This window comes from Hyperolius riggenbachi, chromosome 7 (assembly GCF_040937935.1).
Source record: "Hyperolius riggenbachi isolate aHypRig1 chromosome 7, aHypRig1.pri, whole genome shotgun sequence".
Taxonomy (NCBI): domain Eukaryota; kingdom Metazoa; phylum Chordata; class Amphibia; order Anura; family Hyperoliidae; genus Hyperolius; species Hyperolius riggenbachi.
In genome coordinates, this window is record NC_090652.1 from 289,360,791 (window position 1) to 289,387,576 (window position 26,786).

A 26,786-nucleotide genomic window follows, 5' to 3' on the forward strand; every position below is an offset into this window, starting at 1 on the left:
TGCCAGAAGTCTGCTATAAGCACCAGTCAGTGCCTGCCAGTGCCAGATGTCTGCAATAAACACCAGTCAGTGTCTGTCAGTGCCAAATGTCTGCTATAAGCACCAGTCAGTGTCTGCCAGTGCCAAATGTCTGCTATAAGCACCAGTCAGTGTCTGTCACTGCCAAATGTCTGCTATAAGCACCAGTCAGTGTCTGTCAGTGCCAAATGTCTGCTATAAGCACCAGTCAGTGTCAAATGTCTGCTATAAGCACCAGTCAGTGTCTGTCAGTGCCAAATGTCTGCTATAAGCACCAGTCAGTGTCTGTCCGTGCCAGATGTCTGCTATAAGCACCAGTCAGTGTCTGTCAGTGCCAGAAGTCTGCTATAAGCACCAGTCAGTGTCTGTCAGTGCCAAATGTCTGCTATAAGCACCAGTCAGTGCCAAATGTCTGCTATAAGCACCAGTCAGTGTCTGTCAGTGCCAGATGTCTGCTATAAGCACCAGTCAGTGTCTGTCAGTGCCAAATGTCTGCTATAAGCACCAGTCAGTGTCTGTCAGTGCCAGAAGTCTGCTATAAGCACCAGTCAGTGTCTGTCAGTACCAAATGTCTGCTATAAGCACCAGTCAGTGTCAAATGTCTGCTATAAGCACCAGTCAGTGTCTGTCAGTGCCAAATGTCTGCTATAAGCACCAGTCAGTGTCTGTCCGTGCCAGATGTCTGCTATAAGCACCAGTCAGTGTCTGTCCGTGCCAGATGTCTGCTATAAGCACCAGTCAGTGTCTGTCAGTGCCAGAAGTCTGCTATAAGCACCAGTCAGTGTCTGTCAGTACCAAATGTCTGCTATAAGCACCAGTCAGTGTCTGTCAGTGCCAGATGTCTGCTATAAGCACCAGTCAGTGTCTGTCAGTGCCAGATGTCTGCTATAAGCACCAGTCAGTGTCTGTCAGTGCCAGATGTCTGCTATAAGCACCAGTCAGTACCAGATGTCTGCTATATAAGCACCAGTCAGTGTCTTTCAGTGCCAGATGTCTGCTATAAGCACCAGTCAGTGTCTGTCAGTGCCAGATGTCTGCTATAAGCACCAGTCAGTGTCTTTCAGTACTAGATGTCTGCTATAAGCACCAGTCAGTGCCAGATGTCTGTTATAAGCACCCGTCAGTGCAGATGTCTGCTATATAAGCACCAGTCAGTGCCTGTCAGTACCAGATGTCTGCTACAAGCACCCGTCAGTGCCAGATGTCTGCTATAAGCACCAGTCAGTGCCAGATGTCTGCTATAAGCACCAGTCAATGCCTGTCAGTACCAGATGTCTGCTATAAGCACCAGTCAGTGCCTGTCAGTACCAGATGTCTGCTATAAACACCAGTCAGTGCCTGTCAGTACCAGATGTCTGCTATAAACACCAGTCAGTGCCTGTCAGTACCAGATGTCTGCTATAAACACCAGTCAGTGCCTGTCAGTACCAGATGTCTGCTATAAGCACCAGTCAGTGCCAGATGCCCGCTATAAGCACCAGTCAGTGCCTGTCAGTCCCAGATGTCTGTTATATGCACCAGTCAGTGCCAGATGTCGGCTATAAGTGTCAGTGTCTTTCAGAGCCAGACAACATCTGATACAAATGCCAGTTAGTGTCTTGCAGTGCCAGTCAGTAGATGTCAGTGTTAGATGTCTCCTATAAGTTGCAGTAAGCATTTCTCATTCCTAGTTAACATCTGATACAAGTGCCAGTCAGTGTCTCTCAGTGCCATTTAGAGTTAGTCGCAAATACCAGTCTGTACCCCTTGGTGCGTCTTAACATCTGCTACAAGGGAGAGTCAGTGCCATCCAATATCTGCTACAGGCGCCAGTCATGGCCCTTTTCCACCAGAAGCAATTTGACCGGAATCACAAAACACAGGAGTTTTGAGAATTGGAAACTCAACTAACCAGAAGTCTCAACCAACCAGCACAAATCGCCGGCAGTATTTACAGTGGTGAAGGCCAACTTCTTAGGCTGTTTGTGGAGCATACATCAAATAAGGGCACCAGGAAAAAGAGCACGGCTATAGCCGAAATTTTAAAATATTGTCTATAACAATTTTATTATCATTTCTTCATCTTTATCTGGGATAGAATAATAAATACGTTAAAATAACGGTATTAAAAAAGGCAAAATATTGTCTATAACAATGAAAACAAAAATATACTGTATTCACAATCATAATGAGCATAGTAAAACAATGGAAAATATTACCGATATTTTACTACAACTAAACCCAACCCTACACAGGACCCTCCCCTGGTGGTGCCTGACCCTAAGACCCCCCCCCCCCCCGTGGTGCCTGCGTAACCTTAAGACCCCCCCCCCCCCCCCCAGTGGTGCCTGACCCTAAGACCCCCCCCCAGTGGTGCCTAACCCTAAGACCCCCCCCCCAGTGGTGCCTAACCCTAAGAATCCCCCCCCAGTGGTGCCTAACCCTAAGAATCCCCCCCCCCAGTGGTGCCTAACCCTAAGACCCCCCCCCCAGTGGTGCCTAACCCTAAGAATCCCCCCCCCCCCCCCGTGGTGCCTAACCCTAAGACCCCCTTCCTGACGCCTAGCCCTAAAACCCCTTTTCTCCATTGCAAAAAACATAAATGCTAAAAGCGATACATCTCTAAGATAATACATTTTAAAATGAAAAATTACAAAGTTATAATTCTCAAAATTTCAAAATGATCAAAAAAAAATTAAAAAACAAAAATAATTTACAAATTGATAATTGTCAAAAAAATGTAAACAATATTTTTCAAAACGCTAACTCTCAAAACAAAGGATTTTGCTTGGACGGGCCCGATATATAGCAGGCACCCAAATTTCTTCTTTTAGCCCCCAATAGCCGATATTTTATATTAGTGCCTATGGGGCGGCCAAATAGTCCATTAGCTGCAGGTGTCCAAATTTCCGCGGGCCTATGCATATGACCCTGTCGGCAAACTCTGTCGCAGGGTCATATGAAGTGCAGATTTGTGTACAAAATCAGCCAAAAGAAACCCTGAAAGGTGCAGGGGGCAGATTATAGAGCATATAGTCTAAAGCCTTTTAAAAATAAAAAAACAGATACTCACAGAGGTGCCTGGCTCTTCTACTGACCACATATGCTATTGCTCCGTTGTTATTGCCTGATGAAGCGGGATCAAACCTGCGAAACACGTTGCATATTTGAAGTTCATAAAATATATTGACTGTCTTTACTACAGTCGTTGTGTGTCTACTTGGAGGAGGTAAGTCCACCACTACCTCCTCTATTTACCAAGAATTTGGTTTTTAAGCTCATTTAGCTTCCTTTTATCCTTTTGGCGCCTCTGTTCTCCTGCATAAGATACTCACTAATGAGGGGGAAGGCTCTGGGCCCTAATGAGCCTTCCTGTTCTCCTTTCGGTGCCGGCATTCCCCCGCAGGCTCCCTCGTTAGCACGACTGCTCTCTTCTGGGTTGAGAAGACTACGAAAGCCTTTCGGAAGCTTCCAAAGACAGGCCGCCCCGTACTGCGCACGTGTGATCGCCTCTCTGGCAGACTCGCATGTGTGCAGCACAGAGCCGCCAGTCTTCAGAAGCCCGAGCGCTTCCGAAGACTGCTGAAGTCTCCCGTGGTGAGAGATTCAAACCGTGGAGCCAGCAAGGGAACGAGGACACCGGGAGGAGAACGGGAAGACTCATAGGCCTCAATTCACTAAGCTTAACTCCTGTCTTTAATAACTCTTCTGAGCTGTTTTACAGTTACCACCATGGTGATATAATTGTGATAACTGTAAAACAGCTCAGAAGAGATACTAAAGACAGGAGTTAAGCTTAGTGAATTGAGGCCATTGGGACCCAGAGCTTTCCCTCTCCTTCGGTAAGTTAAGTGTTTTTTATTTTAAAAAAGGCTTCAGATTCACTTTAATGGTGGAGTAGCTTCACTGAGCAGCAGAGTGTGCCTCCGGCAGGTAACAGACATCACCCCCACCCGTCACCTTCATGTGGCCTTGAGATGTTTTGGTCTATCCAATGCACAGCCCCCTCCCAGAGATATCTGTCAGGAGTAGGTCAACAACACAAGTGTTTAAACAGCAAACAGCACACAGTAATGTGAGGCAGGCAGGACTGAGATGGAGATGATGGAAGCTTTACATTCAAAGCTGACAACATATAGAGATTAGGTGACTTCAGCAGTTACGTGATCATTTTCCCATCACTCCAAATCATCTGTTCATCATGATCACATCAATATTCAGCACCCCTTAACTGATACCGGTGGTGTAATGAACTCTCCCTAATTCTCTGCAAAGCCCCACTCACAACTTCATTATCCAGAGGATTTATCAGACACAGGTGATGAGGGGTAAAGAGAAGTGTACAGATAACACTCAGAGGTGAATATAGTTTTCTATTCGTAATGCTGGGAATACACCATACATTTTTATACCCGATAGATGGGCTCGATAGATGATTTCCGACATGTCCAATATTCCTTCCCATTGGTTTTTGGCTGGATTTCTCATATTATTTATTTATTTATTGTATTTATAAAGCGCCAACATATTACGCAGCGCTGAACATTAATTTAGGTTACAGACAATATTTAGGGGTGACATACAGCAATATAGGAATACAGGAATACAAGAAAACCAGATCACACAGCACAGTATGAGTACAAGGTAATGCTTAGTCAGTCACTGGGAGGAGCATGGAGATTAGGCAAGTTAGGTTCACTAAAATGCATAGCATGGGTGCACAGTAATGGAGGTGCAAGATCAGGTAGGACACAAAAGAAGGAGGTGCCTGCCCAAAGGCTTACAATCTAGAGGGAGAGGTAAGGACACGAACGGTAGGGGACCAGAGTTCAGCTGTAGGTTTAGAGCACTTGTGAGGGGTAGTAGGCCAGAGTGAAAAGGTGAGTTTTGAGGGCTTTCTTGAAGATGTTGAAGGAGGGGGCTGCCCTAATGGGTGGAGGTAGGAAGTTCCATAGTGTTGGAGCAGCTCTTGAGAAGTCCTGGAGGCGTGCATGGGACTGGGTGATGCGGGGGCGGTTAGGCGAAGTTCATTGGAAGAGCGGAGTGAGCGGCTAGGTGTGTACCTCTGAATAAGATCGGAAATGTAGGTTGGACAGGTTTTGTGGACAGATTTGTAGGTCAGACACAGTATCTTGAATCGTATTCTGGACTGGATAGGAAGCCAGTGGAGGGATTCTAGGAGGGGATCTGCCGTGGTGGAGCGATGGGAGCAGTGGATAATTCTGGCTGCCGCATTCATGATGGACTGCAGTGGGGCTGTTCGGGTCATAGGGAGACCAGACAGCAGGGCATTGCAGTAGTCAAGGCGGGGAATTATGAGGGCATGGATGAGGAGTTTGGTGGTGGCAGAGGTCAGGAAAGGGCGAATCTTACAGATGTTACGAAGGTGGAAGTTGCAGGACTTTGTGAGGTTTTGGATGTGGGAAGTGAAGGAGAGTGCGGACTCCAGGGTGACACCCAGACAGCGGGCTTGAGAGGTAGGGCGAATGGTAGTGTGGTTAATAGTGACATGCACATCTGGGAGGTTCGTGGGTGGCCGGGGTGGGAAGATCATAAATTCCATTTTGTCTAGATTTAGTTTCAGGAACCTAGCGGACATCCAGGAGGAGATGGCTGATAGGCAGGAGGAGACCTTGTCCATGGTAGTGGTGGATATGTCAGGGGTGTGGAGGTAGATCTGGGTGTCATCTGCATACAGATGATAGTTAAAACCCATGGAGGAGATAACCTTGCCAATGGAGGATGTGTACAGGGTGAACAGTAGGGGGCCAAGAACCGAACCTTGGGGGACTCCCACCGAGAGGTGGTTGGGGGTGGACAAGGACTCATTGAAGGCGGTCGTGAAGGAGCGGTTGGAGAGGTAGGATGAAAGCCAGGACAGGGCGAGATCGTGAATGCCCAAGGACTGGAGGGACTGGAGGAGTAGGGGATGATCTAGTGTGTCAAAAGCTGCTGACAGGTCAAGGAGGAGGAGGAGAATGGAGTATTTACCTTCAGCTTTAGCTAAGGCAAGGTCGTTGACCACTTTGGTGAGAGCAGTTTCGGTTGAGTGGGCAGGCCGAAATCCAGATTGGAGTGGGTCTAGCAGTGAGTTGGCATTGAGGTACTGGGTCAGGCGTTTGTGAACCAGACGCTCAAGGACTTTTGAGGCAAAGGGGAGGAGGGAGATAGGACGGTAGTTGGAGGGTAGCGAGGGGTCGAGGGAGGGTTTCTTGAGCAGGGGTAGTACAGTGGCCTGCTTGAAGTCTGAGGGGAAGGTGCCTGTGGATAGGGAGAGGTTGAACAGGGTAGTGAGGACTGGGGCCAATTCCGTGAAGTGAGGCTGAAGTAAATCAGAAGGGATGGGGTCAAGGGGGGAGGTAGTGGTATGGGAAGTCTGCAGTAGGTGGTTGACTTCCTCGGTGGTAGTAGGAGTGAAGGATGTGAGGGGAGGATAGTCGTTACCGCTGTGCAACCAATCAAGCATGTCGGCCCGACATCTTGCAGCACGTCCGATCGATCACATGTGACCAATTTCAGTCCAAAATTGGTCACACCATCGATCGGGCCTGCATTTGGCATTTTTCATCTGATTCGATAATAAATTATCAGATGGTTGATCGGCCACCAAATCTACAGCTGTATGGCCACCTTCAGTGATCTGCCAACTCATTGTTCATTGCATCAGCTGTAATCCACCATTGTCTTGTATTGTATAATTATCAGGGCTGGGCCGAGGTAGAGGCGAGAGAGGCTCCAGCCTCAGGGCACAGTGTAGGAGGGCGCACAACTCACTCAGCTATCATTCCCCTATTGTGTTTGAAACAGGGAGAAATAAGAAAAGGGTATAGATGGCAGTGACTGCAAGCCAGATAACTAGAGATTAAGGTGTTGGGGTGGTTGGGGGCCCTGGGGCTACTCTTAGTCTAATAGCAATCAGTGTGTGACGGCTGGGGTGGGAGGGATGGGGGGGAACACTTTAGTATCTCAGCCTTGGGTGCTGGAGGACCTTGTCCTGGCTATGATAATTATTATTTAGTATTTATATAGCGCCAACATCTTCCGCAGCGCTGTACAGAGTATATTGTCTTGTCACTTAACTGCCCCTCAGAGGGGCTCACAATCTAACCCCTACCATAGTCATATGTCTATATCCTGTGGTGTATGTGTTTTTGGGATGTTGGAAGAAACCGGAGTGCCCGGAGGAAACCCACACCGACACGGGGAGAATATACAACTTCGTGCAGATAGTGCCATGGCCGGGATTCGAAGCGGGTACCCAGCGCTGCAACGCGAGAGCGCTAACCACTACCCCACCGTGCTGTTTGTTTTGTATTGTTACACCCTGTATGCTATTGTACAGCGCCACGGAAGATGCTGGTGCTATATAAATCAATACTAACCGAAATGATAACTGACGATGAAGGAGCGTGTTGTTGACCGAGCCACAGAACCCTGCTCGCTTTTACCCAGCCGTCCCTCCCCTCTCCATAGAACAGAACACACTGCTGGGCTACAGACAAGGGGCATGTCTGTACACTGGTCATTCTGTCACCCTAATGATCAATTAGTGATGGATCCCTAAAGGGTGACAGAAACTGATAGACAAAAACTCTCCAGATGTTACTGCTCTTTGGTGAAAAGAGATCTAAAGGAGTTAAGAGTCCTGCAGAGCCCATCTGACTAATTCACAGCTATTGATGCCTCCCGGTGGGAGCTGATTTCAATGACAATAGTGTACAGATGACCTAAAACAAAGTCACTGCCCCTTTCACACTGTCCCTTTCTATGCCCATTGCCCACTAGTTTCATGTGAGGCTGAGGGACAGATCTAATACACAAAATGTAAGTATCTGGAATGGACATGTACAGATCCTACAGCTCTAGTGGGTACAAGTCCCAACCTGTAGCTGCTCCTCAGCGTGGCGGCCATGTCTGTCCGGAGATGGCTCTATACCGAACATAGAAGTTGTATATATTCCAATGTTACAGTGACATCCACCCCCTTACTATAATAGATGCCGTACAGTGTTCTACCTCACCCACTGCACCGTGAGCGTCGCACAGGTGGTGCATTGCAGCACAGAAAGCTGCGTTACATTGCACCGGTTTTACCACACCGCAACGCTCTGCTGTGAAGGATGACTTTTCCAAAACTGCCCCAACATGTCTGATTGTTCATCGATTTTTGCCTAAAATATTTTGATTCTACTGTAAAAGACAGGACAGAAGATTTGCATTGATGTGGGCAGGGTAGAAGTGGGAAAACTCAAATCGCCGGACAAAAGCACTTAACAAAGCGCAGGAAAAAGCGTTTTAAAAAGCACTCACAAAATCGCTCAGCGCTTGCGATTTATAATGTGAACAAGGCTTTATTTAGAGGCAGAGGGTCAGCAGGACGGCCAGGCAATGTGCATTATTTAAAATGAAATAAACATTTCAGCCTCCTTATCCCTCTGACCTCGGGTTCTCTTTAAAGAGAGCCTGTAACAAAAAAAAGTTCCCCTGGGGGGTACTCACCTCGGGAGGGGGAAGCCTCAGGATCCCAATGAGGCTTCCCCCTTCCCTGTAGCTGCAGGCAGTCCAGCGCTGGCTCCCCCGAAGTGTCCCGGAATCCGGGCTCGACAAGGCTGACAAGGCTTGCTATATTTACCTTCCCGGCTCCAGCGGGGGCGTTGTTACTGCTCTCAGCACGGAGATAGACAGAAATAGCCGATCTCTGTCGGGTCCGCTCTACTGCGCAGGCGCAGGAGACTTGTGCCTGCGCAGTAGAGTGGACCGACAGCAATCGGCTATTTCCGCCTATCTCCGAACAGAGAGCCGATACTGCGCCTGCGCTGGAACCGGGAAGGTAAATATTTACATCCCCGCTGTTCGGAGGGCCAGAGTGAGACCGCCGTGGGACACAGGAGGACGGGGGAAGCCTCGATAGGATCCAGAGGCTTCCCCCATCCGAGGTGAGTACTCCCCAGCGGAACTTTTTGTCGTTACAGGTTTTCTTTAAATCACACAAAAGTTGTGAATGTATTTGTACTTGTATTGGTGGATAATGGATATCCTGATTGTACAGAGTTTTGAACTTCTCATGTATCTATGCTCAATACTATTTGTGTTGTACTATGTACAGCTCTACAGAACATGTAGGCGCTATATAAATAAAAAATAATTAAAAAAAAAAGTCTTGTCAGCGCGTCAATAAAACCTCATGCTAGTTCGCCTTTTGGAGAGGGAAGTCAGTCAGAGGAGAGGCAGGAGGACCCAGGGACAAAGGATTTGGCCATAAAAACCTGCCAGGCCTGATTGCCTGTCATGTAGCAGACACAGGAGACAGGGAATTCCTGGCCAGGCGTCACATGGAGGGCCAAACCATCACAAACATTCCCAACGTCAAAAGTTTTACATCTGTGTGTCCCAGCAGGGCTCACAATCTAATGTCCCACTACAATCCCGGGCAGTATTGGCGGTACGAGACCCCCCAAGTTTCATACGTACATTCACCAAACCCTGGCGTAACCCTAACCCTCCTAACGGTCCCTGTGTCATCCTCTTTTCCTGTCTGTGTGTCCGTGGTTTTTGGTACTGCACATGTGCAGTCAACCGTTGGGACAGGAGGATGGGCCAGGGAGCAGGGCGGACGGGCGGGGACAGGTGTGCACGCGGCGGGCGGGTGCGTGCGCACTGACTGGCAGCAGTGGCGCGTAAAGAGACCTAGAGCCAGTTTTTAAATGGGCTTAGGTCAACTAGTATATATATATATATATATATATATATATATATATATATATATATATATATATATATAATTATTATTAGCACATCAAATGAACCATGCATCAGTGATCATTTGCACTTAAAATCACTGCGTTCAAAGAACAAACCCAATAAAACATGAATGTTGCACAAAAACAACTCAATTAATATTTACTGTACAGACACACACACACCTCTGCCAAACCCCGAGACTGCCTCACCGAATCCCAGGGGTCCAATCAAATGCAGGTTAAAGTGGACCTGAACTCAGAACTTCCTCTCTGCTCTAAATAATAAGCAACATCCTAATATTTAAAGAAAAACATTTCTTTGTTAGAAATCCTGCAATAAATCTGCAGTGTGTCTACTTCCCGCTTTCACGGAAGCAGACACAGGGTTAGCATCCCGCGTTTACAAATTAGTTGCTCTGCCGAGGCTGCAGAGGTTTCTGAGCTGACACAGATGAGAGATCAAATTACACTTGTGATTAGTCACAGATAAGGGGGGATTAGACAGGCTAAACTCTCTAAATACATACAGGGAGCATTTCTCTATGTTTCCCTTCTGTTCTGTGCAAGAGTTCAGGTCCACTTTAAGAAGCACTCCAGTTTAGGACTAATATGGGGGGAAGCTAGTCAGTATGTAGGATGCAGGATGAAACTGAATTACCAGAATAAACCTTATGCAACAGGGGGAGAATATACAAACTACATGCAGATAGTGTCCTGGTCGGGATTCAGACCACCTGTCACTGCAATACACAGTTATTGCTTAGCACATCGTTACAGCCAGGGAACAATAGCAGCGTGCAGATATACAGCACATAATAGGATGTGAGCAGCAGAACAATTACAGCAAACATAACAAACACGTGGGGAGGAGAACAGTTACAGCCAGAGATTATAAGCATATAATGGCTGATCCGTAATGCTGGCTCCATTCACATCAGGGGCTTGATTCAGTAAACCGTGCTAAGTATTAGCACGCCTGTGAAAAGCCCTATATCATGCCTAAAGTTAGTTTAGGCGTGATAAATTCACATCGCGCGCAAAGTCCCATGGCGTGCACGAAACGGCGCATCGCGGTGCGACGAAAACGGTGCACTCGATGCACCTATAAGGTCGCCATAAGGCACCACAATGTGCCGTTTCTCTCACACCGCGCTGTGCGCGCGGGACCTTGCGCGCGATGTGAATTTAGTAAACGGTGCTAACCCAGTTAGCACCCTGGTTATCACGCCCAAAGTCTTTAGGCGTGCTAAATGGGTTAGCACCGTTTACTGAATCAAGCCCCATATGAGATGCAGGAAGCTACTGAAAAGCACTGCAGTCAGTGTGGTATAATATGCAGTATCGTCTACTATGCTGAATGGGTGAGGCCCGGATTTACATCACAGGAGCCTATAGGCACAGATTTAGGCCTGAAACACACCAGAGGAGTTTTTCTGAGCGTTTTGAGTTTTTGAAACCTCCTGCTAATGTTATCCTATGTGTCTGTGCACACTGGAGCAATGAGGTTTTGTAAAAAAAAACCATAGCATTACATTGGGAAGAGGTTTTGAAACCTCTAAAAGCTCTTCCCAATGTAATGCTATGGGGTTTTTTACAAAACCTCATTGCTCCAGTTTGCACAAACACATAGGATAACATTAGCAGCAGATTTAAAAACTCAAAACGCTCAGAAAAACTCCTCTGGTGTGTTTCAGGCCTTAGGCCCAGTGCACACCAAAACCGCTAGCAGATCTGCAATATGCTAGCGGTTTTGGGAGCTGATTTCAGAGCGATTCTAGGTATGTTTAGAGAGGTTTTCTAAACATACCTAGCGGTTTTGGATGCGTTTTTGTGTAGCAGATTACACATATTGTTACAGTAAAAGCTGTTACTGAACAGCTACTGTAACAAAAATGCCTGGCAAACCGCTCTGAAGTAGCGTTTTTCAGAGCGGTTTGCGTTTTTCCTATACTTTACATTGAGGACGAAACGCTTCCGAAATCCGCAAACGCGCAGCAGGAGGCGCGTTTGCGGCTTGGCAAAAACCGCAAACCGCCGGTGTGCACCATCCCATTGCAATACATTAGACAAGCGTTTTTATAGGCGGTTGCGGCCGGCGGATCGCTCCAAAAACCGCTCGGTGTGCACTGGGCCTTACTGTGACACCCTAGACTTTGCCCTCCATGGACCTACAAACTCCCGCTGAACTGCACCGCATGTATTCCCTTACCCATCATAGTTAGCAGTTGGCTGATGGTGTAATGGTTAAGGGTTCTGCCTCTGACACAGGCGACCAGGGTTCGAATCTCGGCTCTGCCTGTTCAGTAAGCCAGCACTAATTCAGTAGGAGACCTTTGGCAAGTCTCCCTTACACTGCTACTGCCAATAGAGCGCGCCCTAGTGGCTGCTGCTCTGCTCTGGCGCTTTGAGTCCGCAAGGAGAAAAGCGCAATATAAATGTTATTTGTCTTGTCTTGTCCTAGCTACAGGTGCCCCATAGCATCAGGGAGCAAGAAGTACCCTCAGTGTTAAGTAGTTAGTGGTACCCCCGAAGGGAGATCTCATCAGTGGAATGCCGAGAAGCAGGTGAGTAACCTCTCATTTATCTCCTGCTCAGGACTCTGTATCGGATAGGAGGGAGGGAGGTGCTTGAGGAGGGAATGAGGCACCTCTCCATCATCCGGCGCCTGTAGGCACGTGTCTACAGTGCCTTATGGTAAATCCGGCCCTGGAATGGGTTGTACATCATATCGCTCTATAACCCTTGGTGCCCACTAACAGTGCAATTTTCTTTGAAGAATCGCCCAGGCTATCAAATAAATGCAATCAGATTGGCAGAAAATAAACCTCATTTGATGTCCCAAATCAACTGTGAAAAATTCTAAAGGAAATTGTTTGACGATACTTTACTTTAAAAAAAACGGTTTTATAAGCGGTCATGATGCTTGGGAAGTACAGATTGGTTCATGGATTGTGAAATAATCGATGTGTTACGAGGTTTTATTTCCGACCGCATCTATCTGATTGCATGGACGATTCTTTGCTGAAAACGGTATCATTAGTGGACACTTTATGCTTAGTACACACAATGTAATTTTCCATCCGATTGACGGTCAAATACGTTATTTCCGACAGGTCCGATCTGATTCCTGATCGTTTTTTCTGATCACTTCTATACAAAATCAATCAGAAAAACGATCGGGAATCAGATCAGTATCAATTTGAGTGACAATTTGACGGAAATTTGCATTGTGTGTACTAGGCATTAAAGGGGTTCTCTGGGGGGCCGGTAGGTAAGTTCTCATACTACATGGAGGTGGTAAGATTAGCCAGTCATTGGCCAACCAAAATTGGATGTGTGTACACCCCAGCTAGGGCAGAATTATCAAGGCAGATGCCCCAAAAAGACAGAATATTGTAAATTGACTTGTTGCCAAGAGCAACCAATCAGTTTCCATTGGCTACATGAACTAAAAATTTGAATCGGTGCTTTCTGTTGATACAGCCCTTGTACCCACTGCTATTTGGATCAGGGGATGCTCAGCGACGCAGCACGGCGAAGTAGCATTCCCCGATCCATCCTCCGACCCCCAGGAACACATGATAAGCGCGAACGAAAGGTCAAACGATTGCAGCACTTTGCGTGGGCATTGTTGAGGGTCTTAAAGATGGTCGTTCTTGACGCACGTCGAAAGCCGTTTGCTGGATAGCGCACGCGTATCCACGTCGCTAGAATACGTAAACCTTCGCTCATAAAAAAATCTTGTGAAAAATCGTTTGTAAAATCGCGACATGGTTACGTAGCTTTATAGCCAAATTAACCCCATAAGGTGTGACAATAGAATACATTTCTTGTTCATTCTCTTTACCACAGGAGATTATTGGCACCATAGCTGCCCTGATTACCCTGAGAAATGTCACTTAAGGGGCCCATACACTCAGCCGATTATCGGCCGATCGATCAAAATCAATCGATTGCCCGATCAATCGATTTGCGGCCGATTTTGATCAATTTCAATCGATCTGACATGATGGAAAATCTAGGTGGATCTGTTGAGATTGCCTATCATTTTGTATTGGACCTAATGGAAATCTGATGGCAAACAAATGCCATCAGATCGATTTTCAATAGATTTCATACTGAAATCTATTGGAAATCTGTTCCTAGTAAAAAATGTTCCTAAACACATCAGATAGATCAGAGATCAATCTGATGATCTATCTGCTGCTAATCTAATGCCTAGTACACACCATACAATTTGCTGTAAGATTTTCTGTTATGCTGGGATTACGTGATACGTTTTTTGTAAGAATCGTTTTAATAGATGCCTTTAATGATAAAATTCCGACATGTCCGATGTCCGCTCGATGTCTTATAGAAGTCAATGTAAAAAAGATAAGAAAAAGAAGTGGAAGATGAGAGAATTGAGCAGAAAATAAAATGGTTAATAGATCGCGCGCCGAATTGAACGCGAAAAACATCATGTAATTCCAGCATAAGATTTACTTGCCAGATAGATAATTTCCAACATGTTGGAAATGATCTATCTAACCATCTATCTGCCGAGCAATTGGGCATTGTTCTACTCATCAGGAGATAACCACAAGACAATGCACCAGAGATAATGACCAGTCTCTACCAGTACTTTACAGAAAATAATCTAATTACAGAAAATCTAACAGAAAAATCTTACAGCAAATTGTATGGTGTGTACTAGGCAATACAAGCGTATGGCCACCTTTATAGTATGTGCAGCATGCAGAGGAGCAGATCACAAGTGATGCTTTGTACAGATGTGTATCTTGTCTGCAGCAGAGAAGGGTCTGGTGGTCGGGGCTGTGCCAGCTGCAGGGATAAACAACAGGAGGTAGCAACTATTGTATGCAGAGCTCTGAGGATGGGCGGCTGGAGAGGGGCGGGCGCTCATATATAGAGCTGCCTATAGACGCCACTCACATCGCTTCTCAGCTGCGCTCTGGTTGTATCTCTCTCTATCACCCGGACTGCGGGGACCGCTCAGCTATGGAGTCTCCAGTAAGTATATGCCTGTCAATGGGGACTTTTATAGAACAGATATACAGGAATGCCTGTTGGAGGTTTGTCCGTTGCTGATAGCAGGAAAGTAGTTTTGTATTGCATTTGTGCTGCAGGATCATTGTTGCATGTTGTATGTGTAGTGATGAGAGTGATACATTGTAACGTTCTTACTACTATATGCATGTGCACATGCTGCTCAAAGTTACTCTAGTATGATTATTCATAATTATTATTATTAAATTAGCATGAAAAACTGATATTTTTGGTGCATTACATTAAGAATAAAAGCAAATTTTTCTCAATGCTTTGCGAGTTTGCCAGACAGTATAGTGTGTGTGGTGAAGTACTGGCAGATCGATCTCCCTGGATAACTCTTGTCGCCTATTAAGCCGGGTACACACCATGCAATTTTCACTTCAGCTGCGAGAGTCATCAGATCGATATTCAAATTCTGATCAGATTTCTGATGAATTTTCCAATTGGATATCGATCAAAAATGAATTGAAAGGACAGACACATGGAACTTAACGGAAGTATGTCTAGTTGTCAACCCAAATAACTATGATAGGCAGTGATCCATATTCCCAGGCATGTTTGATATGGTTCTGTTCGGGAAGCAGATCGATTTTGAGCTTGGGATCAGTCCCTGGCAAGCAGCAGGCTGTATATTTTTCCCAGATTGCATGGTATGTACCAGCCATTTATTTGCAGGGGACCCGTTATGACATTTATTTTGGAGTCTAGTTGACTATAGTTGTTAGCTTAGAGATGAGGAGGTGTTTGCGTTTGCCTGATTTAAGATTAGCTTATTGCAGCAGTAGGAGAGTCTAGCTAAACAAAGTGTTTTTTTGTAAGTTTAACACGTACAAGGGGTACAATTTTGCAATGGAGATGGCATGGTTGTATGGCTAGCTTAGTTTTTTGGGGTGTAAGGGTGATAGATGTGCACCTATTGTTTTCCTATTACAGTGGCACTACAAGTCCAAGCATGCCCTAAAGGTGCCCATACACTTATAAATGGGCGCCCGATATGGCCAAAAGATCGATCCCTCTCAATCAAATCTTATCAGAGAGAGATTAATTCCTTCCACACACTAGGCATAGATTTTTAAGTGTTTTCAGCATGAAATCAATTTAAAAAAATCTAAATCAAACCACAGCATTGCACTCTTCCATGCACTGCGATCCTATTGGGCTGTCAATCTGCTGCCAATCCACAGCCAATCGATATCTGCTGTCTGGTGCGAATGACCAATTCGATCAATTGGGCTAGCACGTTCGGACATCGATTCCTAGCAGGTTCGATCACAGTGATGAAATCTGCCAGACATCATCGATAAGTGTATGCCCCCCCCCCACCCGTAAGCGCCCTGGGCATGCTCAGACTTGTAGTTCTGCAGCTGCAGAATAGTGCCAGTGTGGTCAGTATAATGTACCACTGCTTGCTGCAGCCATTGGGCATGTAATATGCTTCATAGGAGTTTCCATTCGGTAGACAGTGGCCCTTTCTTATAATACAGCAGCAGGTACAGTAGATGGTTTTGGCACAATGCTTGGCTGGGGGGGGGTGTCAATAACTGTTATTCCATAACTTCCTGGCCGGGCATCCATCCAGTGCTGAGCCTGTTTTCACTTGTAGCACTGCCTTTATCTAATCTCTGGTTTATACAGTGCCAGCGTGGTGCACACCATACAGGACACGCAGGGCTGCAGCAGTCGCAGATATATGAAACCGCCACTAGTCCCAAGAGCTTACAGTCTAAAACTGAAGACTCACCTGAAAATGGATTGGGGAAGCTCACAGCGACACCTCCCGACGAACGAGGTACCCCGGTCCATCCTCCTACCCGCTGCAAACGGGAGATCAAGCGATCGCAGTACTTTGTGCGGGAGTCGTCGGGGTTCTTAAAGATCTGAGCCATTGCGACGGTCGTTACCGCCGTGTCGCCAAACATTGATAAGATTTCAGCAGAAATCTGATTAAATGTGCCCATCAACGATACAATCTTGATTGTACAATCAATGTACAAGAAAGGTAAATGGAGTGGATATACTTGGTAGTTGCTCATATGACATTAAAGTGGTAAGATTGTACAATAAAGATTGTATCATTGATGGGTTCCTTTTAAGAATTGTTCAAAATGATAGCATCATACCGATTGTTTCAGTACAACCTTATGCATCTGTTGATCTCCTGCCACTCCTCCGTCCACCCTCTCGATGAAGATCTTCTAACACGCCTGATCACCTTTTTGAAAGATGAACTGACTATATCGATTGAAAGTATCGATCGGACATGGTGGAAAATCTTTAAGTATTGAGATAGAGAAAACTTATCAGATTTAAAAAATGGGATTCTTATTGCAGAATACCTGGGCAATTCGATAGTCCCTTCACACTCTCATCCCATTGTGTGTCTCCTTTCTGTTGCTTATATCTACCAGTTAGAGAGATTTGCAGTTGGCGGGAGCAGTGGAAGAGGAGTTCTGATTGGCAGGTGACAGTTGGTGGAATTCTGCATGTGGCACTTTGTAGTTTCTGGGAGCATGTTGACTAGACTGAAGTTAGTTTGCATATTGGAAAGCACCAAACGTACAGAAAACTGTCACAACACCAGCCAGTTCAGGCAGCTTGTAGGTCAACAGCTGTTGTACAGCCACCAATCTCAGTGAGTGATCAGCTGGGATTTGTAGTTCTACATCTGCCATCAGACCTGCTTATATACTGTACTCCCTATTTAGCCTCTCCAATATTCCCATTATTTTTTTTTTAATGGCCTGTTTATCCCCCCCAAAAAAATCACCATCAGAACGAGCGCCAATTTTTAAATCATGTTGACATTTGAAAAACCAAAAAAAATCGAATTTTGTTTTTGCTTCTGTCCGGAAACCGTTAAGATTTATGAAATCTGTTTCCTTAGCTTGGGCCTGGAGTCTTTACAGGAATCTACTGATGTGCAACAACAAACATGCTTGTTACATTAGCCCAGAGAGGATTGTGCAAAGCTGTCAGCCTGGTGGCCACACCTAGAGGGCGCCAGACTCCTTTGTGGCTTTTATGCCAATTTCATAATTGCACCTGTTACTGTATAAAAATTGCTGACGAGCTCATTTCACAATCTCAGGGTTCTTCTTTGTCCTTCCTTAATATACGCCTCCTTTAAGCTATTGAACTACTGAATGATGTTTGAAAGCGGTCTATCTGGGTATTGTGATGGGGTAGCAGGGTGGGGGTGGGGGAAGAACAATTACCTTCTAAATCTATCTTCTTTTAGACATGCATCAGCTGCTAGGGGGGTGATGGGGCTGCTCGGTAGTCAGGCACTGTGTGGTTTTTTTTTTAATCATTTTAGGTTAAATTTTGTAAAATATTAAACTGAAGGCAGTCATTTGAACACCTAGGGGTATTTTTTTTTCTGTTGATGGGCATCGAGTTGGTGTCTTGATCGATCGTAATACCGACTTCTTCAGAATTTTGAGTGACGGCAAGCGGAGAAAGGCAGTAAAAATAATCGCTACTTCCAATCGAGTTCAGATCAGGAAAATATTGTTGTAAGATCAAGAAACTATACAAGAGTAAAAATTCAAGCTAACGATGATAGGCATTAAGATGGGTACACACCAAGCAATTTAAAGTGTGTGATCAGAACAATATTTAGATTTGACATCGATTGGATATAGAAAAAAAAGACAAGCATACACACAGCGAGTATGCAATATTTTTCAAAATGTATTGAAAGGACATACACCTAAAGCGATAGATTTTTCAGCATTGTCCAGTCTGCTTCAAGCAATCGAGAAAGAGATCAATTTTGAGCTGAGATCGGTCACTGGCAATCAGCAGGCTGTATATTTTTTTTTATCCAATCCGATCATTTTCACGATCATAAATAGGGTCTGAAGTGTAAATTGCATGGTGTGTACCTAGCTTTAGATAAACTGCACCTATTTAGCTTTTAACTGATGCCAAAAACTGTTATAAATCCTGGATTTCCGTGCAGTGTGCTATGCCTAGCCGTTGCCTGGGTCAAATCATAGCGGGGGGTGGGGGGAGGTGCTAAAATTTAATAAATTAGCAGTTGTGTGATTGTAGCCTCAGCAGTAAATCTGAGCTGTCGTGGATGTATTTGAAAAAAAAATTCTTGCTGTGGACTTGCACGTGACTTCATCCACATAATCCTCTAATGTTTTGGGAATTCTTGCTATATTCTGATATGACCCCATTGAGGGTTGAAAACCTTCACCACCTAACTGCTTAAACTAACTGCTTAAAATAAATAAATCCGGTCCAAGTTTGCCGGATCTAAAGATGGTCAGTGAGATGCTTATACACTTTTGCTTGCATGCATAGTGTATGCAGTTTGAAATTGAGCCAATCAAAACAAACAGGAAGTGCCTCTGATTGGCCCGATTCCAAGCTGCCTACAGTTTGCATTCCATTAGCATGCAAGATGGAATGACGAGCTTCTCTTTGATGATATCTAGCTCAGAGTTGGATTAAGATGTTATGGGGCTCTAGGCAAGGTAGTAAATTTGGCTCTCCTTATGGTCCTTTTGGTAAACTGAAGTGAAGAGAGGTCAGGGAAGGTGACAGGTGGGCCCCTGACAACCCCTAGGCACCTGCCAAGGTTGCCTGGTGGATGATCCTGCTCTGACGTAGCGAGATCATCTTGTTCTTCAGTCTTTTCTACTCCTTAGTAGACCATCCCCGTTGTGTATTGAAATTCAGATCATGCCATGTTGTCCGTCAGTCATCGTCTGGCAGCTGAAGGTTAAATAGTGTTTTGTTTGCATTTAGCTTTTTAAAGATGAAACTTGTCATCTACAGGGTTGCGTGTGTGTGTGTGTGTTTGTGAGGGGGGGGGGGGGGGGTATTCCTTTTGCTTCTTATAACTCAGCTATTCTGCACTTAACAATGACATGAGCTGGATGGTGGGTGTTGACGTGCCTTTCTCTCGGCTGGGCACAGCCCTGTTCCAGATGGGATGTAACTCGATACTCGCAATTTGTTGATAAGCCAAGCGTTATGTTGGCGCCCGGTTCCTCCCCATGTCCCGCGAGGTATGGGAGCAGCTTTCTGTTCCTTCCAGTTATGCATATCTTAATCCATCTCATTTACAATTCAGATTGTAATTCTTGGACTTCTCATCAAAACGTTTCATTGACAGTTTTTTGTTGTTTTTTTGTCTTGCAGTTTTCTGGTTCGTTTGAGTTCACCTTCATCGACGATAATAGCACCGATAGCAACGGCTCAGGTGATTATTTCGAATCCGACCGAAGCCCCTGCTTGGACAAGGAGAACAATGACTTCAACCGCATCTTCTTGCCGACCATCTACTCTTTCATCTTTCTCCTGGGGATTATCGGCAATGGATTGGTGGTGTTGGTTATGGGCTATCAGAAGAAGTCCAGGACTATGACCGACAAGTACAGGCTGCACCTCTCGGTGGCTGACTTGCTCTTCGTCTTCACGCTTCCATTTTGGTCGGTGGATGCTGCCATTGGTTGGTACTTCAAGGATTTCTTGTGCAAGTCTGTTCATGTCATCTACACAGTCAACCTGTACAGCAGCATCTTGATCTTGGCCTTTATCAGCCTGGATCGCTACTTGGCAATCGTCCATGCCACCAACAGCCAAGGGTCCAGAAAGATGCTGGCCGAGAAGGTTGTCTATGCTGGAGTTTGGCTCCCGGCTATTCTGTTGACTGTGCCTGACTTGGTGTTTGCCAGCGTGCAGGAGGTAGACGGGAGGATCGTATGTGATCGTATCTACCCAATCTTGACCCGTCAGAACTGGACCATCGCCTTCCGTTTTGTCCACATTGTGATTGGTCTTCTCCTGCCTGGACTTATCATCCTGATTTGCTATTGCGTCATCATCACAAAGCTGTCCCATTCCAAAGGCCACCAGAAGCGCAAGGCCTTGAAGACCACAGTCATTCTTATCGTGGCTTTCTTTGCCTGTTGGCTGCCATATTACATCTGCCTCACCACAGAGACCTTTGGTATGCTTGGAATCATATCGCTGGATTGCGAAATGGATAATACCCTTCACAAATGGATTTCCATTACAGAAGCCTTTGCCTTCTTCCACTGCTGCCTCAACCCAATCTTGTACGCTTTTCTCGGGGCTAAATTTAAGACTTCTGCCCAGAACGCTCTCACCTCTGTCAGCAGAGGATCCAGTCTGAAAATACTGTCTAAAAAGCGTGCTGGACTCTCTTCTGTCTCAACAGAGTCGGAATCCTCCAGTTTCCACTCGAGCTAACAGTGCCTGCTGGCCGTGGACTCCTAACTACAGACTGCTCTTTGTGTACATATTCCATATTCCTCAAGGATTTTTATTGACTTTTTATGAACTGTCAGATTTTAATACCTTATTTATATAAATGTGTCCCACTTTTTTTCTATACCTTTATTTTAGGCAGGCCCTATGGACTTGTTGGTTGGTTGGTTCACAATAGACTAGTCACATTTTTTTCCATTGCCATGCCAATTTCTTATGTCTTTGAGACACATCAGTGTTTAAAATGTAACCACCCCCTACATACAGGAAGCAGCCATGTTGTTGTTGGGAAATACATTCCTGTTTCAGTGCTGTAGACCAAAAGCAAGCAATCAGAAGCCATCTATCTACTCACTACTAATGGCCTAACAATTGGGGATGCAGAGGTTGTGACTGCACCTGGGTATTATTAGCAGTGTTCCCCTACTACAGATAACATCTTTTTCATAAATCAGTCATCCAGGTTTGTACCTTCAGATTGTTAAGCTACGTACGAACGCTGGTCTGAACTACGGGAGAATCCGGAGTTAGACCAGTGTGTGTACAGCTGGCCGCATGACGTCTGCTTAAGATCTGACATGCTGGATCTTTCTCAACCTTGACGCCCGATCGAATTATTCTCCACTCCGCGCACACCGCTTGTTCTCATTCTGCCCCACCACACAGCAACAGGCGCGTCACTAGCCAGGAGGCTGATGACATGTCTGTGCAGCATTATCTCTACTCTGTCACTCAAGAGATCATTTATCGATCCCTGCCAGGCGTCAGAGGTACCCCCCTCAAATCAGGTAATATTAGCACCCGTGCTGCCCTGCATTTGGATGCCCCAAAGACTATAATGCTCACTATGTAATTAAGGCATCTGCATTAGCCGGAGCCAAAATTATGAAAAAACCCCACCATAACTAGGGTGCCGGCACTAGCCGGACACAAACTACGTGGCCAAGAGACAAATTAGGTGATCAGTAGGGGAATATATTTACTATATTCCTCGAGATTACCTACCACAGTGAGACACCTTTCGGGGTCTCCATGCGCCCAAATGAAACTCGTCCGAACCATTCGTATGCCCCCCCCCTCCTCCTCATGTGTATTGGGCTTTATATATAAAGTGATGGGAAGGGGGCCTGGTGTATAACTTGCATTGGAACCCCCACTCCTGTAGCATTTACTGTTCTGCTTGCAGGAAACTGAAAGCCTCTGATTATTTGTTGTTGGTCAATTATTACCATGACTAGTCTTTCTACTGATTTCCACTTAATGTCTACACACTAAAATGCCCTCAAGTTTTCCAAACACTCAAGTATCACAACAGGTTCTCAGTGAAGTGATACGCTTCACAAATTTGCCACCCAAAATGGCTGCTTCCTTGCATGTGAGTGATGGTTGCCCTTGAAGGAACAAGACTATTCCAAGACTCCTCCTCTTTTCTCAGTGTTAGATATTTTTTGATCAAAGGACAAGCAGAAATGTGCTAGTGGGTGTGACATCCGTATGAACTGTGTACATGTGTATACTCAATGTTATTGTCTGGTTTACTATTTATTCTATGAATGTGTACCTAGGAGACGGTTTAGAAGAAGAAACTGTAGCAAGATAGACGGTTATTTACAATGGACAATGGGGTATGGGGGGTTCCTAAGTTGCAAGTAGAGATCTTGTAGATAAGGTCAGTTTAACACCTGGCCAGTTCTGTGTTCAGCATGGCATGAGATAATGCAAAACAGGTTTTACATTGAATCATAGCAGTAGGGGGTCAGTAAGTAGATCAGTTCAGATTCTGAAGTTAGATAAGGCATCCTTTGGTAAGTGTGCGTGACCAGATTCCTGTTGCCTATAAATGAGAAGTGCCAGTCATATCCTGTACTTTCTAGTTCAGAGGCAGTTGAATTTTTCCAATTGCTGTTCTTGCACATGTTGATTTTACACAATATATAGTACCGGTTTAAGCCTAGTTCCAGGAAAAAAAAGTTTACTTGTAGTTCTGGATAGTGTGGTAAGATGATAGAACCTCTTTTGGATTTTTACCGTTGCCCTTTGTCCCCACCTGTGAGAATTTCCATGACTTCCTGTTCAGACAGGAAGTAGGGTTTGCACTCTCCAAGAGTTGTGTAGACAATAACAAATAAAACAAGTTGTGTGAAAGCTAGAATCCTTGACTCATTTTTATTGCCTTCTCTAGTTTCCGATCCCTGGGACTACCTGTTTCCATGTTAAAGACACAAACGTTTATGAAAGTCTCCTAGACAGGAAGTCCCAATGGAAATTCGAGCAAAAGTTCAGAGTTCCTTTCCATATTGTTCAAAACTATAATTTAAACCTTTTTTAGGAATTAAACTTTAATCTAAATAAAGTTATCGATCAAAGGAAGATCTCAGATTCATTCAGCAACCAATTATCATCTTATTTTCGCTCCCAGTGCAGTATGGGAAACTGAAGCAATGGCAGATTGCTTTAAACAACAAGCAGGCACTTGGGTCGCTGAGACCCACAGGTTTTTGAAACTGCAGCGTTGTGCCAGTTTGGGGGTCCGCTATCTAAACCAAATAATTTGTCGCACAAAAGAATCAGTTGCAATCCTAAGGCTCAAGACCGAACAATGTTGGTGCTAACCAGAGAATTTCATGGGTCTGTTCAGTTTTGCCAGCAGCTAAGTGATGAGAGGCCATCTTGTTTTTAAGACTGGCCACTATCTTTAAAGCCCAAATGGAGCCCATAAGCAAACAAGGCAAAGTCTCATACCAATCATTACATATCAACAGAGTAAAGCAATGAAAAACCTTCTCATGAACCAGGTATGCCTAAAACTGCACTGCTGCTTCCTTCCTTTCCTTTCTGAATGCAGCCAGTGGGTGTGTCAATCAGGTGTGACCATGTGATGCCCCAAGAAGGAAGTACAAACTGTGCTAGCCTACATTTCCCAGCATTCCCGTAGAGAACATGTAATCTCTGTGAGGATGCAAACCTAGAGGTCACACAATGGCCTACTCCCAGGAAACTCCTAAATGGATAGGTGCACAGCTGCAGACAAGCACATCAGCACAACAGGTTTTCAAACTTGAACAGAGTTTCAAAAAAGGTCATACTTTGAGATTTTGCCTTGTTTGGGTCTCAAGTGTAGTTGGGATTCATGTTTTGTGAAGCCAGACAGATTGGACCCTTCAGTAAGATGGTTACAAAAGTACCATCATCAAGGTGCAGCCATCTTGGCAAACCATCAGAATGTATTCATAATATTTGGATAAAGTTTCCGATTGGCTGCAGTGTTTTCGGTTACCACACTAGAGATAATCACTGTCCTTTGCCTTGATCTGCAGCCAGTTATAGCCCTTGACAAGCGCTGTGGGCGGAGCCAGCGCTGTATGTGGATGTAAATCTTCCTCATGGTCTACAGCCAGTTATAACCCCTGACAAGCGCTGTGGGTGGAGCCAGCACTGCATGTGGATGCACTTATAGCTGTATCAGTTTTTCGTGTGACTGTACATTGTGTCATCGAGCCACGTTACTGTAGAGTGTGTTTCCAATTCAGTATTGCTATCCTTACAAGCCATATACTGAAGACTGTACATAAACGTTTGATATTTGTGCTGTTTGTTACATTTGTTAATAAAAAACTTAACTGAGTACTTTCTGGTACTTGTTTTCATTTCATTTTTAAACAAAAAAGATGTAATAAAGGTTTTGTTTTTATAGAGTAAAACACAATGGTTGGGGAAAGTGGCAATGCACATTATCCATGTGTTGCGTCATATAGAGTACAGCTTACAGTCAATGAAAAGTAGGCGTAACAGTTAATACGCACTATTTCCACTAACGCACTACATGCAGTGTGTTTCCATGACGCAACACACCCGCTGCACTGTGAACGTTGTATAGGTGGTGCATTGCAGCATTACAAAGCAGCCATTATGCTGCAATGCACCACTGTGGATGTAGCCTGAGGCTGGTTTTACATTTGTTTTTGGCGTTGCAATGCTCCTGCTGAATCCCACTGCAACACAGAAAATGTTAATCATATGATCCTGCAGCAGACAGGGTCATATGCATAGCCCCCCCCCCCCCCCCTCCCCAGTGACATATTCACTGCTGGGCAGGAAACACGTCACTGGGATTCCTGTTGGTCCACGAATACGCACTGCAACGCCACACCCTCCGTCGTTTACACTATGGGCATTGCCCATAGACTTCCATTTTCACAAGCACCGTGCGTTAAGCACAGTGCTTGTGGTAACGAGATGCTGCCCTTGCGTCAGCTTGGACACTTCTAGGGCACCGCAAGGGACTGCAAAAGTTGTGAACGTTTTCAAAGACTTTCATAACTTTTGCGGTTCCTTGCGGTAGGATGGGGTAACGCAACACAGAAGTTACCTGCAAGTGTAAAAGGGCCCTAAAGGTGAATAGCGGGATATGCTATTACTTGGACAACTTTCATATATGATGCGGCTGTTCTCAAGCAACTCCCTTGGAAAAACTCAGTCACATGATCCTGAGATCCCTCTACAAAGCATGCAGCTGGCAGCAGAGTGAGGCTGGAAGTACATTTAGCAGAATTGTATGCACTGCTGAAAAACGCATTCTGCAAAGTGTGCTCCCCGCCCGAGTGATCCAAGTAATTAGAGCCAGTCTCCCACTCCATTTCCTCAAGGTCGAGGGTGCACTGCGCAAGCGCAGACCGTACTGTGCCTGGGCAGTATGCTCTCGGTAACGTCAGCAGGAGCGAGGACCGGGCACGTAGGAGCAGTGGCTTGCGACTTTAAAGTCGCAAATTCCGGAAGTGAACCGGAGGCGGGGCCGGAGCATCGGTGAGTGGCTGCGCGAGCACAGGATGTCTGCAGGGGACCATTAGAAGCGCCAGATAAGTTAATGGAAACCAGGTAAGTGATTGCAGCCAACACTTCAGCTCAGTAGATCTTTATTACATTATGCAAATCAGAAATTTGCCTTCTTAAAACAGAAGGTATTTGCCATTATTCAAGTTGGTAAAACTACTTTTGCAACTTAAAGGATACCTGTAGCCACTTGAACAAAAATAGAAGGCTACATACCCACCTAAGAAGAGAGAAACCTCTGGATCCCATAGAGCAAGGGTGTCAAACTCAATCACATAACACCCGATTCACATTACAGTTAAAAATCGGCCTGTTCCCGGATCGGAAGGAAAAGGAACATAACGGATGGGAAGGGATCCAACATTAACCTTTGGATACGTTGACATCCGTCCATTCAAATAGATCCGCTCTGCACGATCCGCTGAACGGACCATAAGTTTCCTGCAGCACCAAGTTTTATGGACAGCGGAACGGAAACGGACACTGATGCGCTGCATTCGGTGCAACGAGAAAACGGAACGTTTCTTCACACTAGTAAAGAAACGGACCATTCTAAATAGAAAACTCCACTTTGGGGGTCTGAGGTGGATGTGCGGAAACGGAACGGAAGCAGCGGAACAGATATGGAATGGCTATGGAGTGAAAACGGATCCAATCGACTGGTGATCAGATCCGTTTTACGGATCTGTTTGCCACTCTAACGCAAGTGTAAACCGGGCCTAATGCTGGGCATACACGGTGAGATACTTGTTATCAATCGAGCCGCTGATGGCTCAATTGATAATATCCGACGTGTCCGATCACCGTGGCAGATCGATTCTGCTCTTGATCCCCGCGGGCAGACAAAAGAAAAAAACGAGCGGCTGATAAGAAGCACCCACGGGGACGAGCGGGAATCGATCCATGTGCCCGCGCGGA

At 45.4% G+C, this 26,786-nt stretch overlaps 2 protein-coding genes across 8 annotated transcripts in view; one reads left to right on the forward strand and one right to left on the reverse strand.

Moving 5' to 3' along the window:
* Nucleotides 1-26,786, reverse strand: part of LOC137525097 (histamine N-methyltransferase A-like) — a 345,938-nt gene that overhangs the window by 217,026 nt on the left and 102,126 nt on the right. For 2 of the 7 annotated variants that reach the window (XM_068245904.1, XM_068245911.1), the window contains exon 3: nucleotides 3,071-3,144. The exons of the other annotated variants lie outside the window; for them this stretch is intronic. The gene's annotated coding sequence lies outside the window, so the exon portion shown is untranslated. The remainder of the gene's footprint in view (nucleotides 1-3,070; nucleotides 3,145-26,786) is intronic. 7 annotated transcript variants of the gene reach the window in all.
* CXCR4 (C-X-C motif chemokine receptor 4) lies at nucleotides 14,669-24,663 on the forward strand. The gene is made up of 2 exons (XM_068245901.1): nucleotides 14,669-14,750; nucleotides 19,947-24,663. The coding sequence occupies exons 1-2, from the start codon at nucleotides 14,739-14,741 to the stop codon at nucleotides 21,018-21,020; spliced, it is 1,086 nt and encodes a 361-aa protein (XP_068102002.1). The 5' UTR covers nucleotides 14,669-14,738; the 3' UTR covers nucleotides 21,021-24,663.